We start from the raw sequence: 11,026 nt of genomic DNA on the forward strand, positions 1-11,026 counted from the left end.
GTAAAGTTACACTCTTTTACACTTTCGTTGCAATATACAAAACATCGTCTTTAGATAAGTTCATTTTCCCATTCTTCCTCCTCCCTCCATCAGATTCTCCTCCTCTCTGTTAAAACATACCTGATACATAAGAGGAAAGAACTGAAAACCAAAAGATGATGAAAGAAAGAAGGCAAACCTTCCTCAAGACAAAAGAGAGGTATAGATATGCAGCGTCCCATTCATCATCTGATAACGTGCCTGAATATAAAATGGTCCCAACCAAATAATTATGTTTCTATAGCAAATTTGGTTAGAATCAAAACACAAAGACTTACTCTGGTCTTGGTTACCATCACCCAAAGCACCAAGCCTTCTCATGAGTTCTACGAACTCTGTTTTTTTCATATACTCATGGACAACCTCGTGTGAGTTCTTCACAAACACTAACTCTAGATCATGGACAACTGCTAAAATATGCCCATGTTTTATTAAGTATGTCCATACATATATACATAAGAATGTATTATAAAAATTTTAAACTATTTATATTAAATGTTTATCTGTATTACAGTCAGCTCCAAAAGAATTGAAATATTAAAACAGTCCCCTCCAAACGAATTGATATCAATAGGTTGAATGATTTCAAGTTTCCTCCTCCATCTTCTACCAGGAATGCATATGCCTTAAGTCCACAACAAACAAAGAATCTATCCCGCCCCAAAGGGACACCCCGGAAAGATAAGAGCTCTTCAGTCCCAGACTTGTGACCGTTCCGTAATGTTTGACCTGAGTAACAGGCCCAGTCTTCAAGTCAAATGATGGTTTCGAGCTTTGAGTTTTTACGGGTCCAGTAACTGGTGTAGTGTTCGGCACCGGCAGAGCTGACATGGAGTAGCTTCTAAAATGTCTGAATGAGAAGAGCTGAGATCCTGAGCCAAAAGAGAGTAATGGCTTGTGTGAACTGCTGCTGATACTTGGGGTAGAGCGTATAGGAGGTGGTAAAGAACGGGGTTGCTGATAAATAGTATTATCCCACGGTATCAACCACTTCAAAAGGTTCCATATGGTGGGTTCTTTGGGACAGTCAAAGATATAAACTTGTAAAGAGACCTGCACCTTTCCAGATAAATGCATTGTGTGAGAATCAGTATGTTAAAACAACAACTTATAAGAATTACTATCACATACCACTATGTCTCCATTGGGTAAGGCACATCATTTTGCCTTACTTGTAGCTATACCTCCAGAAACATTAGGATCGAATTCTCCTATATCTAAAAAGCACTAACACAAGGTCTCTTTTTCCCGCTTTTCCTCTTTTCATCTAACTTTGTATCTCCCACCAGAGCGGTTTTCTTTGACCAAAGCGGCTCACCAGACTCTGCGATCCTAACAACGAAATGAGATTTCAGAAACCTGGAAAGCAAGTCGTATGTTCTTCTCTTATGATCTTCCATCCTCAAGATCGATTCGCCATCAGATACGTCCTTTTGTGAATCCAAACTCTTTTTACCAGGACTGTCACCGTACTGAGTTGCAAACTGGCCATCATGGCAAACTGACCATCAGGGCTCAATTCTCCATCCCCTGATGGTGTACTCGTCCCATTGTCAGAGAGCTTTCTCTGTACAGTTTTGTCCATCACCTCAACAACTTTAAAAGGGGTGATAATCTCAGCGTCCTCTTTACTCTCAGATAAGCATGCAAGGATCTGAATCTGCTCCCCTGTAAGTAGAAACAAATGCCTCTGATGTTACAACAGCTTGTATCAGTTTTAAATGATGAAACGATCTGAGAGACAGAGCATATACCAGAAAACACAAAGAAGCGATCCAGAGAACGTAATGACTGAATATCAACACTCATACCAGTTATCCGGGATCTCCTCTGTAATAAGAAGACATTACCACCACATTAGACTAAGTAGAGAAGAAGCTTAAAATTCAATACTTTCAAAGTTAGATGTTATACTATATGGAATAGCGATCCATCCTTCTTCCTCAGACACATCTGAGAACCTCTCCATACCAAAGCCACATGTGTTTGGGTTTGACTCTCCATTACCTTCGTCTTCCTCCAAGGCGTGTGATGGTTCCAACTCTCTGGCAGTGTCACGTTATGTTTCTCCGGCAGGACGTGAGGTTTGATGTACTTGTCCAGTGCATGGAGATGTCTGGTGCTTTGGCTCCGGCTTGACAAAAACCACACTAATTTAAAACAAAAGTACAGAAATATTAGTATTTCAATACTTAAAAACAAAACATGTTTCCTACCACTTTCTTCGTCTCACAACGAAAACAATAAAACATTTACTAATAACGAATCAAGACCACACAAGCAGAGACGGGATATTCTTTCACAAACATCTATGTATGAGTTGGAAGTTATTATAGACTTGAAGAGAGAGAGATAGACAGAGGAATGAAAATAAAAAATGATAACTACCAAAAAAAATACCAAAACGTTTGGTTGGCTCCTTCTAATGGAATTAAAACGTAGATTACCGAGAAATATTAGGCATGAGTCTATAGAGGTATTTAATTATTTAAGATATAGGTTCGAGTCGAACCTTTGCACCGTGAAGAAGCTGCGTTTTTCTTGACTTTAGGAGACTTCCAGAAGCTGAGGAGGCGAGCAACAATGAATTGAGAAGCCCATGCATGTCAGAGAGCCTCAAAAGTTGAGTGGCGGATGGCTTGAGCAGCAGAAGCAGCAGAGGAAGGGCTCTTTGTGTGATGAACTATATATAGGTGAGAACTTCGAAACCCAGGCATATTGATAGGCTGAGTAAAGACCGGGAGATGTATAGATAGAGAGAGATGAACAGTTTATAAATTTAATTTGAGAAGTAGAAAGAATCACGTTTGTGGTTGTGAAGTGAATAGCTTTGATGGATACAGAGAACACATACCGACCCTTCAGATATATATCGATTCCAACGTAGAACCCGATCCTTGCCTTGTCCCACTTGATCAAATCACCACCCTGTTAGACACAAACACAGTACATTAGACACAGTATTATGAAACAACAAACAATAAAAATGTTTTTAGGGCATGAGGTGTTTTCGGTTTAAAAACACATGAAGCTTTGATTGTAAAAGGAGGGATACAGAGAGTTTGTTGGAGTTTTAGGTTGCATAAAGGTTGAACGGAAGGTAAGGAAGAGACGGACATGAAGATATAGGCTGAGATTTAGGGACACCGGTTCCACTGCTATGTTTGATGGGCTCGGCGGAGGAGACATAGGGAGAAAGGAAACGACGAAGAGGAAGATCAAAGGAATCGACGACGCTCTTGAAAGGATATTAGGATTTCAATACTTTAGGTTTTAATGGGCCAAACCAACAAAATTATCTGACGGATCAAACGAAATAAAAAGCCCAAACCGAATATTAATTTGGTGGCTTACATGGCAAAAACAAATGATGCTATTGGTAGATTTTTAGAGCTGACGTGGACAGGCTATCTGATCAATATATATTCCTTTTAGTATTAGTTAGATCACTATATCAGTTACCAGTTTTCAAGGGTCAAAACATTTTCACATATCGCTTGATTCAACGGTAAAGTTTGCTACTCGAAATGGCCACTGGAATCTCTGGACGGAGATATCTGAGAACGCGGAAATAATTCACATTACCTCTACCACCACCTACTGAGAAAGCAGGCCATGATTCTTACCTATGGTGCAACAAATATTATTGAAACTTCTCAAGAATACTCCATCAAGGAAACAAAGGAGGAAAAATGTTGCAATAAAATATCAGCAAGTAATAAAACTTTTCAGAATTGAAATAACTACCGAAAAGAAACTAACATTGTGCTGTTATTTATTTTTCAAAAAAAAAAACATTGTGCTGTTATTTTCTTTCCATATTTTTCTCTCAAAATGCTTCACTTTTACTCGACATCAAAACCAGTCACACCTCCCCTATATATTGTACTTTTAGACATATTTTAAAGTATTTGCCAGAATATTTTCATTTTTATACGTGGTTATCACTAGGCCTGGGCACGAAGCAGATATCTGAAAAATTAGCAGTATTAATGATCCGTTCCTACCGAGACGAATATCTACATTTGTGATTCGCTTCGATCCGGAAAGTTTCGGATATCCGGATTTTTTTTAAAATATTCGTGGATTATTCGATTCTATCTGCCAATTATATTTAAAAAAATTAAAAAAAATATTATATAACATTAAAATAAAATAAAAACTTCTAAATATAATTTAAAATAAAAATAATAATATCATAATAACATACTACCATTTTAACATAAATTGTAAAGCAAAACTCAATATTAACAAGCCTGATAAGAAAACTCATATGTTAACATTTGACTCAATATAAAATTAAATTGGATACGCAAAAACCAAAAAAAAATTAAAAGAAACAACTTAAACAAAAAATTAACCAAATTATACCATAAAATAGATATAATAGTTTGTATATATAATTACATTACATATAAATATACGGATTGGATCGGATATCCGGCTTTCCAAAATAATTAATATTTATGATTTGCTTCATTTTCTACGGATATCACATTTTGCTATTTGATTCGATTTAAAGGTTTGTGGATATTTAGAATTTTCAGATTGAATCGAAACAAATAAGGAGTCGGATCATATTTTACAGATAATTTGCCCATTGCTAGTTGTCGCCGGGGACGATAAGGTTGATGTTGTTGCGAGCCTAGAGACCTCAATCTCATTGGTCCGACCATATTGTCCCATGTGGAGTAGTGTAATCTGTGCGATGGGTCAGAAATGTAACATCATTCAGTTTCTTGAATCAAATAGTCATTTTTGTTCTTTGGCAAATAACATGTTGAAACAGCTTCATCCCTAACATGAAGAAAAACAGAGGCGGCAATTTTGATTTGTGGACTTTCAAATTTCTCTTTATTTTCCACAATAAAATTGAGATGAACATATAAAACAAACAAAAAATATAAATCCAACTAGAATCAAAATGTATTTGCTTTGTGCTTCTGGGATATCTGATAGAATAAGAACCGTACAAAAAAGATTAACACGAGTTATATAAGGATAGCACACACACATTTAGAAACTATCCAAAGTTTTTCTGTTTAAAAATACTAAAGGTGAACCCAAATGTTTAGGTTCGGTATAGCTCGGCCAATTTTAGTTGGGCTTCGATAAATAATTAACTCAATTGTATCTATTCTAGAACAAATTTTCTCAATTAAATTCATGAGTAAAAGCTAAACAGAAGCACACGAATGACATGATGAGAATCTCCATGACCAAGACCAAGTGATCTCATTGTTTAAAACCAAACCCATTGACAATTGTAGGTCATTTAAGAGCCCATATGGAATACTAGTATCATTTGGAATTATGGTCTATGCTATGACCTGCCCTAACGGAGACAAATACTATCATGTTCCTCTTTTTTTGCTTCACTTAAATGCTCTCCCTTAAGGGAAAGTCAATTAATTTGTTTTCTAGTATACACAAAATTTGACGAGTGTTTTCAACAACTGTACGACTTTGTATTTTGGGCATTTGTCAATCACAGTTTTAATGAGTTCTTGGCTCTTTGTAATGATTATTTTGATGATAAATCCAAAAACTTTTAATTAAGTTATTTAAAACCATTCCTTGCAACTTGCAAGATAAAAACAACAGATTTCACTTTTACATCTTTATTCGATATATGGCGCAGGACATATTTCTGTAGATTATATGTTTCGAGATGTTTTTCCAGCACATAATGGGAATAGGTTGGTCGTGTGACTTGTGACTTGTCACATTAACAGAAACATGGAAAATCTCATGTTAAATAGTACTAAACGAAACAGTCTTCGTTGGTCTTGCACTCCGAGAAGCAGTCATTACGAGCCGTCGTCTCAACCTGGATCCTGTGCGCTTTGAGTCAGATTCTTCACTGCTCATCAAAAGCATTGCTTCGAACGCCTTGGTGGCTGAAATTCATAGTATTACTGCTGATATTTTGAACTTTGCAGCAGGGTTTTCCTCTGCTTCTTTTGTTTGGATCCCTCGAAAAGAGAATAGGGATGCTGATGCCTTGGCTAAATGCTTCCTGAATATTGTTGAACCTTTGGTTGTTGTCGATGCTGTTAATGCACCCAACTAACTGCTTCCTTTTAATTAAATATGAGTTTCAAAAAAAAAAAAACAGTCTTCGTTGGACTCGACTTATTTTTCTAAAATTCATCTTGTATTTTGTAATGCTACTTGCATTTTTTAACAACCGAACGGAGTCAGAGGAGGTCATCAAGTACGTGAGTACTTTCGTAAAAGAGAGAGACGTACGGCGGCGTCCCGTACTCCATTTCGTCACTCTCCATAAAACGCCTAACTTCTTCATCGTCCCATATCAGAAAATCATCACCTTCTTCACCACCACCAATCGTGTGATCCCTTTTTACCTCTTCTTTTTCATCTTGGTCACTGCTTGCGATTCTCGGCTCCAGCAAGATGCTCTTAATCTTGTCGAGATCATGTTGTCTAGATGAGATACCTGTGGCGAGCTTGTTCAGGAGACAAGCCGAGCCGGAAGGTGATGAGGTAGGAGAAAATGTAGTTATTGAAGAGCTACCACATTCTTCGTTAGTGATCGTGACGGTGAGGTTATTGATGATAGGCTCGTGGGTCATCGGGTCAATTCCTTTCCTCGACAGTCTTTTCTTGAGACAAGAGTTCCAATGGTTCTTGATGTCGTTGTCTGTTCGATTATCCATCTCCTTGGCAATAGCTGCCCACCTTCAATTTTCAACATTTACAACAACAATTAGAATTACTTTTTATAATTAGGAGATTTCGGTGAAAACCAAGACTAATTAATCTCCAAGTCCATAGAAGAGTCGGATATTCTTACAATTCAAAGTGTCCACAATACCAATCTCTAATTGAAACCTCATTACTATTGTTTAAAAAATTATGAATAGTAAACCCCCATCTATATTTAATTACCGTCATTAGGACTCACTTTGTTTCTTTTTATTTGAATTGTGCAAACAGATTCAACCAATAAAAAATATCATCAACTATCTAACTAACCATTATTCAACCAATAAAAAATAATATGCAGAATATAAAATGTCATATAGCATATAAATCAATAAATTTAAAAAATCAAACAGTTTGAAGTAATTACTGCAATTGCAATCATGGTATAATGCATGATTAATATTTGAACGAATGTTAAATAAATGAAGTTTTATTATTCCTGATATAATTAAGTGTGTGATATTATTATAAAATTAACGATGTTGATATTATCATGTAGCCAGTATTATTATTCCTGATATATATACGTGTGTGTGTGTATTTCAGTTTTTTTTTTTGTAATTCATAAATGACCATTCACATGTAAATGTGTTCTTTATAGATTTTCGAATGATTTTTTTAATTAAGTCGCATCAAATATTACTTTGTTTTAAGGTAATAGCTGAAACATAAAACATGAGAGCGAGCTCTGGACCTCTGGTACAAACTAAATGTAAGAATAAAATAATTAGCTTTCGCTGAAAAGCAAGTAGTCTTTAAATATTATTATGCACTAAAACTTTGTTGTGTAGTCCAAAGTCTATAATATAATTAGTTTAACATCCCTTTAACATTTCATGTTAATCCAAGTAGGTTTTGACTTTTGACAGAGCTGTAGTTTTTCGTAGAGAAGCAGCTATTAATTAAGAAACTAACCTGTTTCCGAGGACAGCATGAAGTTTGATGATCTCTTCTTCTTCCTGAGGAGTGAATTTGCCTCTTTTAATCCCAGGCCTTAGGTAATTAAGCCACCTTAACCTGCAGCTCTTTCCACATCTCTGCAAACCTGTTTTGTCCATGAGAAATTGTAGAGATGTCAATTTTAGTAGTCAAAAGGGAGTTTAATCTTCGGCCCCAATACGGACCCGGGTTCGATTCCCGCTGGCCACCAGGGAATTCACATGCGGACTTGTTCTGGCGTCCGAGACCGAAGACCATTTGTCTGGGTGTTGAACCCGCTAAGGACTCGGTCTCTAGTCTGGACCACCACGGTGGGACCAAGACACTCGGTTATCAAAAAAAAAAAGGGAGTTTAATTTTCCTTTTGTAGTGGCAAACAAAAGAAGTTGCGAAAAATAAACTTTTCCTCAGTGGAAAAGGTACTAACTAAAATTTTAAAATTTAAAACTTATACAATTGTGCTCTGTAGATATGGACAAAGCATAGGGAACACATGTCGCTCTTAATAGAATCCAATCGATTTTTATAATCATATGAATAGAATTGGTATAAAAGTTTCAATTATGTAGATTCCGGAACAAATATATAATCATACTATATAAAGGAATATTTAGCAATGATTCATTCACTATCGTTACAATATTATAACACGGTATGGGCGTGTATATGTACTTTCACTTTCTATTCTTGGTTTGTTTACAAAGATGATTTCGCTAGGATTTCATGGAGTTTTTATAACTGAGTTTGAAACCCCCCAAAAGAAAATGGATTCTTCTATTCACAACAGTATGTAGAAGATATATATACCAAATTTGATAACCTAAAATCTATAATAATACTAATTAATGTAAACTATCAACAACAAAACAACAACAAATAGGGAAAAAGTACTATCTGCAACTATTTCTAAAACCAGTTTCCTTACATATATACATGCAATATTATTTTTTTTGATCGAAATACATGCAATGTATATATATACTTATATTAATTTCATTTAGAATGAAGAGGAATTGTAATCAATTACAAAAAGGTGACAGCTCTAGAGTGTTTATATGCCACAAAGAAAAAGAAATAAAATCAAGAGGAAAACTTGGTCCAGCTCTTGAGTGTTTCTATGCCAAAAAAGAAATAAAAACAAGAGGAAACTTGGTTGTTTAATCTGTTTAAACTACATAATATTTTAATATCTTATGCAAAAACTTGGACGATCTAGACTTTATGTTACCCCTTGTTTCAAAAGAATTTAGTTGAACAAAAGTGGAAATAGAGAACTCACAAACACAAAGTATAGATGCACTTCTGTATATGTTATGAAACATCTTAACAAAAGGATGTTTACGAAACATTGGTTTACATATATATATATATATGGATATAGTGTAAGTATGTGTATCTATCTATCTATACCAGCTCTTTTGGGGAGAGAACGCCAATCAGAGACCCCATGCTCATTGATGTAAGCGACAAGGTTTTGATCTTCCTCCGCCGTCCACTCTCCTTTCTTCATCCCGTCGCCGTCGACCCACGTCTTCCTCCCCATTTTTCTCAGTCCGACTAATCCTATAACTGCCACGTTCGTAACCTCACGAAAAGACCAGTCTTAAAATAAGATAAATACCCAAATTTTAGCCAAAAAAAAAAAGAAGAAAAATACTTGACTTGAAGCGAGTCTCCTTTTCTCTCTACTCTTTTACTTAGTGGAATAGTCTCTCGAGAGTAAGCAGTGAAATAGTGTAGAAGGGATATTATACAGTTATATATAACCCCTCAGTTTTTGGTTTTATTATATTTCCATCGTTGGATTTTTATTTCGAATTCCTCGCCGCTGGATTTAACGACTTTTTAAAACATTATTTGAAAATTTGTTTTCAAAAAGTACATATTTTTAACTACAGGTACCCAACTCTTGCCAGAATTTATGTGAACATAGTTAGTAGTTGAGTCAAATCACTGAGGTTGACAAGTTTTGAAAATTATTACCACATTTTTGCTTTAATATAATCTTTTTAGCTATCAAAATATTAAAATCTTGTAAATTAAATTTAAAATTTAACAAAACATATATTACTCGATGGTGATTGTACGAGTTTTGGTACGCAAACATGGAAGTTTGATGTATGAAAATACAATTAGTGACCACCGTGATAACTTTAGCTATAGCTATCTAAAATTAAATAAAAACAGTTCAAATTAACAACAAATAAACAAAAAGATATTCACACAGACGCAGATATAACTCCGTAGTCACTTTAGTGTGATTACTTAAAATAAAAGTATAAAGACTCACGTGTAAATTCTAATTTTTATATTTTGTGAAATCCTCAAGAACATGCTAGAAACAAAAGTTGTTAAAGCAAAAGTAAGATAATCCGCTGACAAAAAAAAAAAACGTAAGCTAATCCTGTTACATGCCCGCATGTATAAAGTAGTATTAGTACGTTCCCGTATTATTATTATTATTTTTTTTTAGATTATACAGAATTATTCTGGTCCCACAGAAGTGATCCAGACTAATCACGTGTTACCACGTATCGGTTTTTTATCCCTGGTAATACTGAAATATTAATTCTCCAGTAGATGGGAATCGAACCCAGGTGGCGGTACTCACGGACGTAAAGTTTTAGCATATACAAAATATGATATTGTTACTTCATACGTGGCTTAATACTACTAATAGTGATGATACTGATTTAATTACTACTGGAAAAAAGAAGCAGAGGAGCATGTGCTGAATAAGTTTTCTTAGGCCACGTAGAATTATAGATGATACCATGTTCACATGTTTTATTTTCTTTTCCCGCCATTCACATCTTTGTTTTTGCAACATTTATGGTAGTTTTGTATCTTATGTAGTATTTAGTTTAGAACTTACACAAATTGTTGCACAAAAAAAAGAAAGAATTTACACAAATTAATATATAAAGAATAAAAGAAATGCTCCATTACTGCGAAAGACCTTCGAGAAACCTTCCTTCCTATGCATATTAGGTCTTAATTGAAAAAATAATTTTACAAAAGCAATATGCTTTTATTATATAATTAACAATTATTAAAAAGTACTTAGAAAAGTATTTAGAAGATACAAATGCTTTCCAACTTTTTTTTTGCTTAATGCTTTCATTTAGGGCTTTTGGTAGAGAAATTGCTTTTAGAATATTATAAAAATATATTTACTAATAAAAAATTATATCAAATCCAAAAGTAAATCATATATATTTAAAATGAATTTTACAACTAAAACATTTTAAACTTTTTTTAAAAGAACAATACTTCATATTTACAATATAATATAATATATATATAATTAAATAAGATT

General features: G+C 34.5%; 1 protein-coding gene and 1 pseudogene across 3 annotated transcripts; both read right to left on the bottom strand.

The window, feature by feature from the left end:
* Window positions 1–447: 447 nt before the first annotated feature.
* LOC106359759 lies at window positions 448–2,098 on the bottom strand (annotated as a pseudogene).
* Window positions 2,099–5,577: 3,479 nt separating this feature from the next.
* LOC106451935 (transcription factor MYB106) lies at window positions 5,578–9,450 on the bottom strand. 3 transcript variants are annotated; one of them, XM_013893930.3, is made up of 4 exons: window positions 9,365–9,450; window positions 9,118–9,276; window positions 7,684–7,813; window positions 5,578–6,741 (listed from the first exon to the last, which is right to left on the bottom strand). In XM_013893930.3, exons 2-4 carry the CDS (start codon window positions 9,248–9,250, stop codon window positions 6,240–6,242), a joined length of 765 nt encoding a protein of 254 aa, XP_013749384.1. In that variant the 5' UTR covers window positions 9,251–9,276; window positions 9,365–9,450; the 3' UTR covers window positions 5,578–6,239. The 3 variants fall into 3 exon arrangements, with proteins under 3 accessions (XP_013749384.1, XP_013749382.2, XP_013749381.2); XM_013893928.3 differs by having other exon boundaries at window positions 9,118–9,292; window positions 9,365–9,446; XM_013893927.3 differs by having other exon boundaries at window positions 9,118–9,328; window positions 9,365–9,420.
* Window positions 9,451–11,026: the final 1,576 nt, after the last annotated feature.

The sequence above is a fragment of the Brassica napus genome, chromosome C8 (genome assembly GCF_020379485.1).
Source record: "Brassica napus cultivar Da-Ae chromosome C8, Da-Ae, whole genome shotgun sequence".
Taxonomy (NCBI): domain Eukaryota; kingdom Viridiplantae; phylum Streptophyta; class Magnoliopsida; order Brassicales; family Brassicaceae; genus Brassica; species Brassica napus.

Coding starts and splice junctions, on each gene's coding strand:
- LOC106451935 (XM_013893930.3), bottom strand. CDS start 9,250: ATGGGGAGGAAGACGTGGGTCGACGGCGACGGGATGAAGAAAGGAGAG. Junction 7,814..9,117: donor TTCTCTCCCCAAAAGAGCTG/GTATAGATAGAT, acceptor TGGACAAAACAG/GTTTGCAGAGATGTGGAAAG. Junction 6,742..7,683: donor CATGCTGTCCTCGGAAACAG/GTTAGTTTCTTA, acceptor TGAAAATTGAAG/GTGGGCAGCTATTGCCAAGG.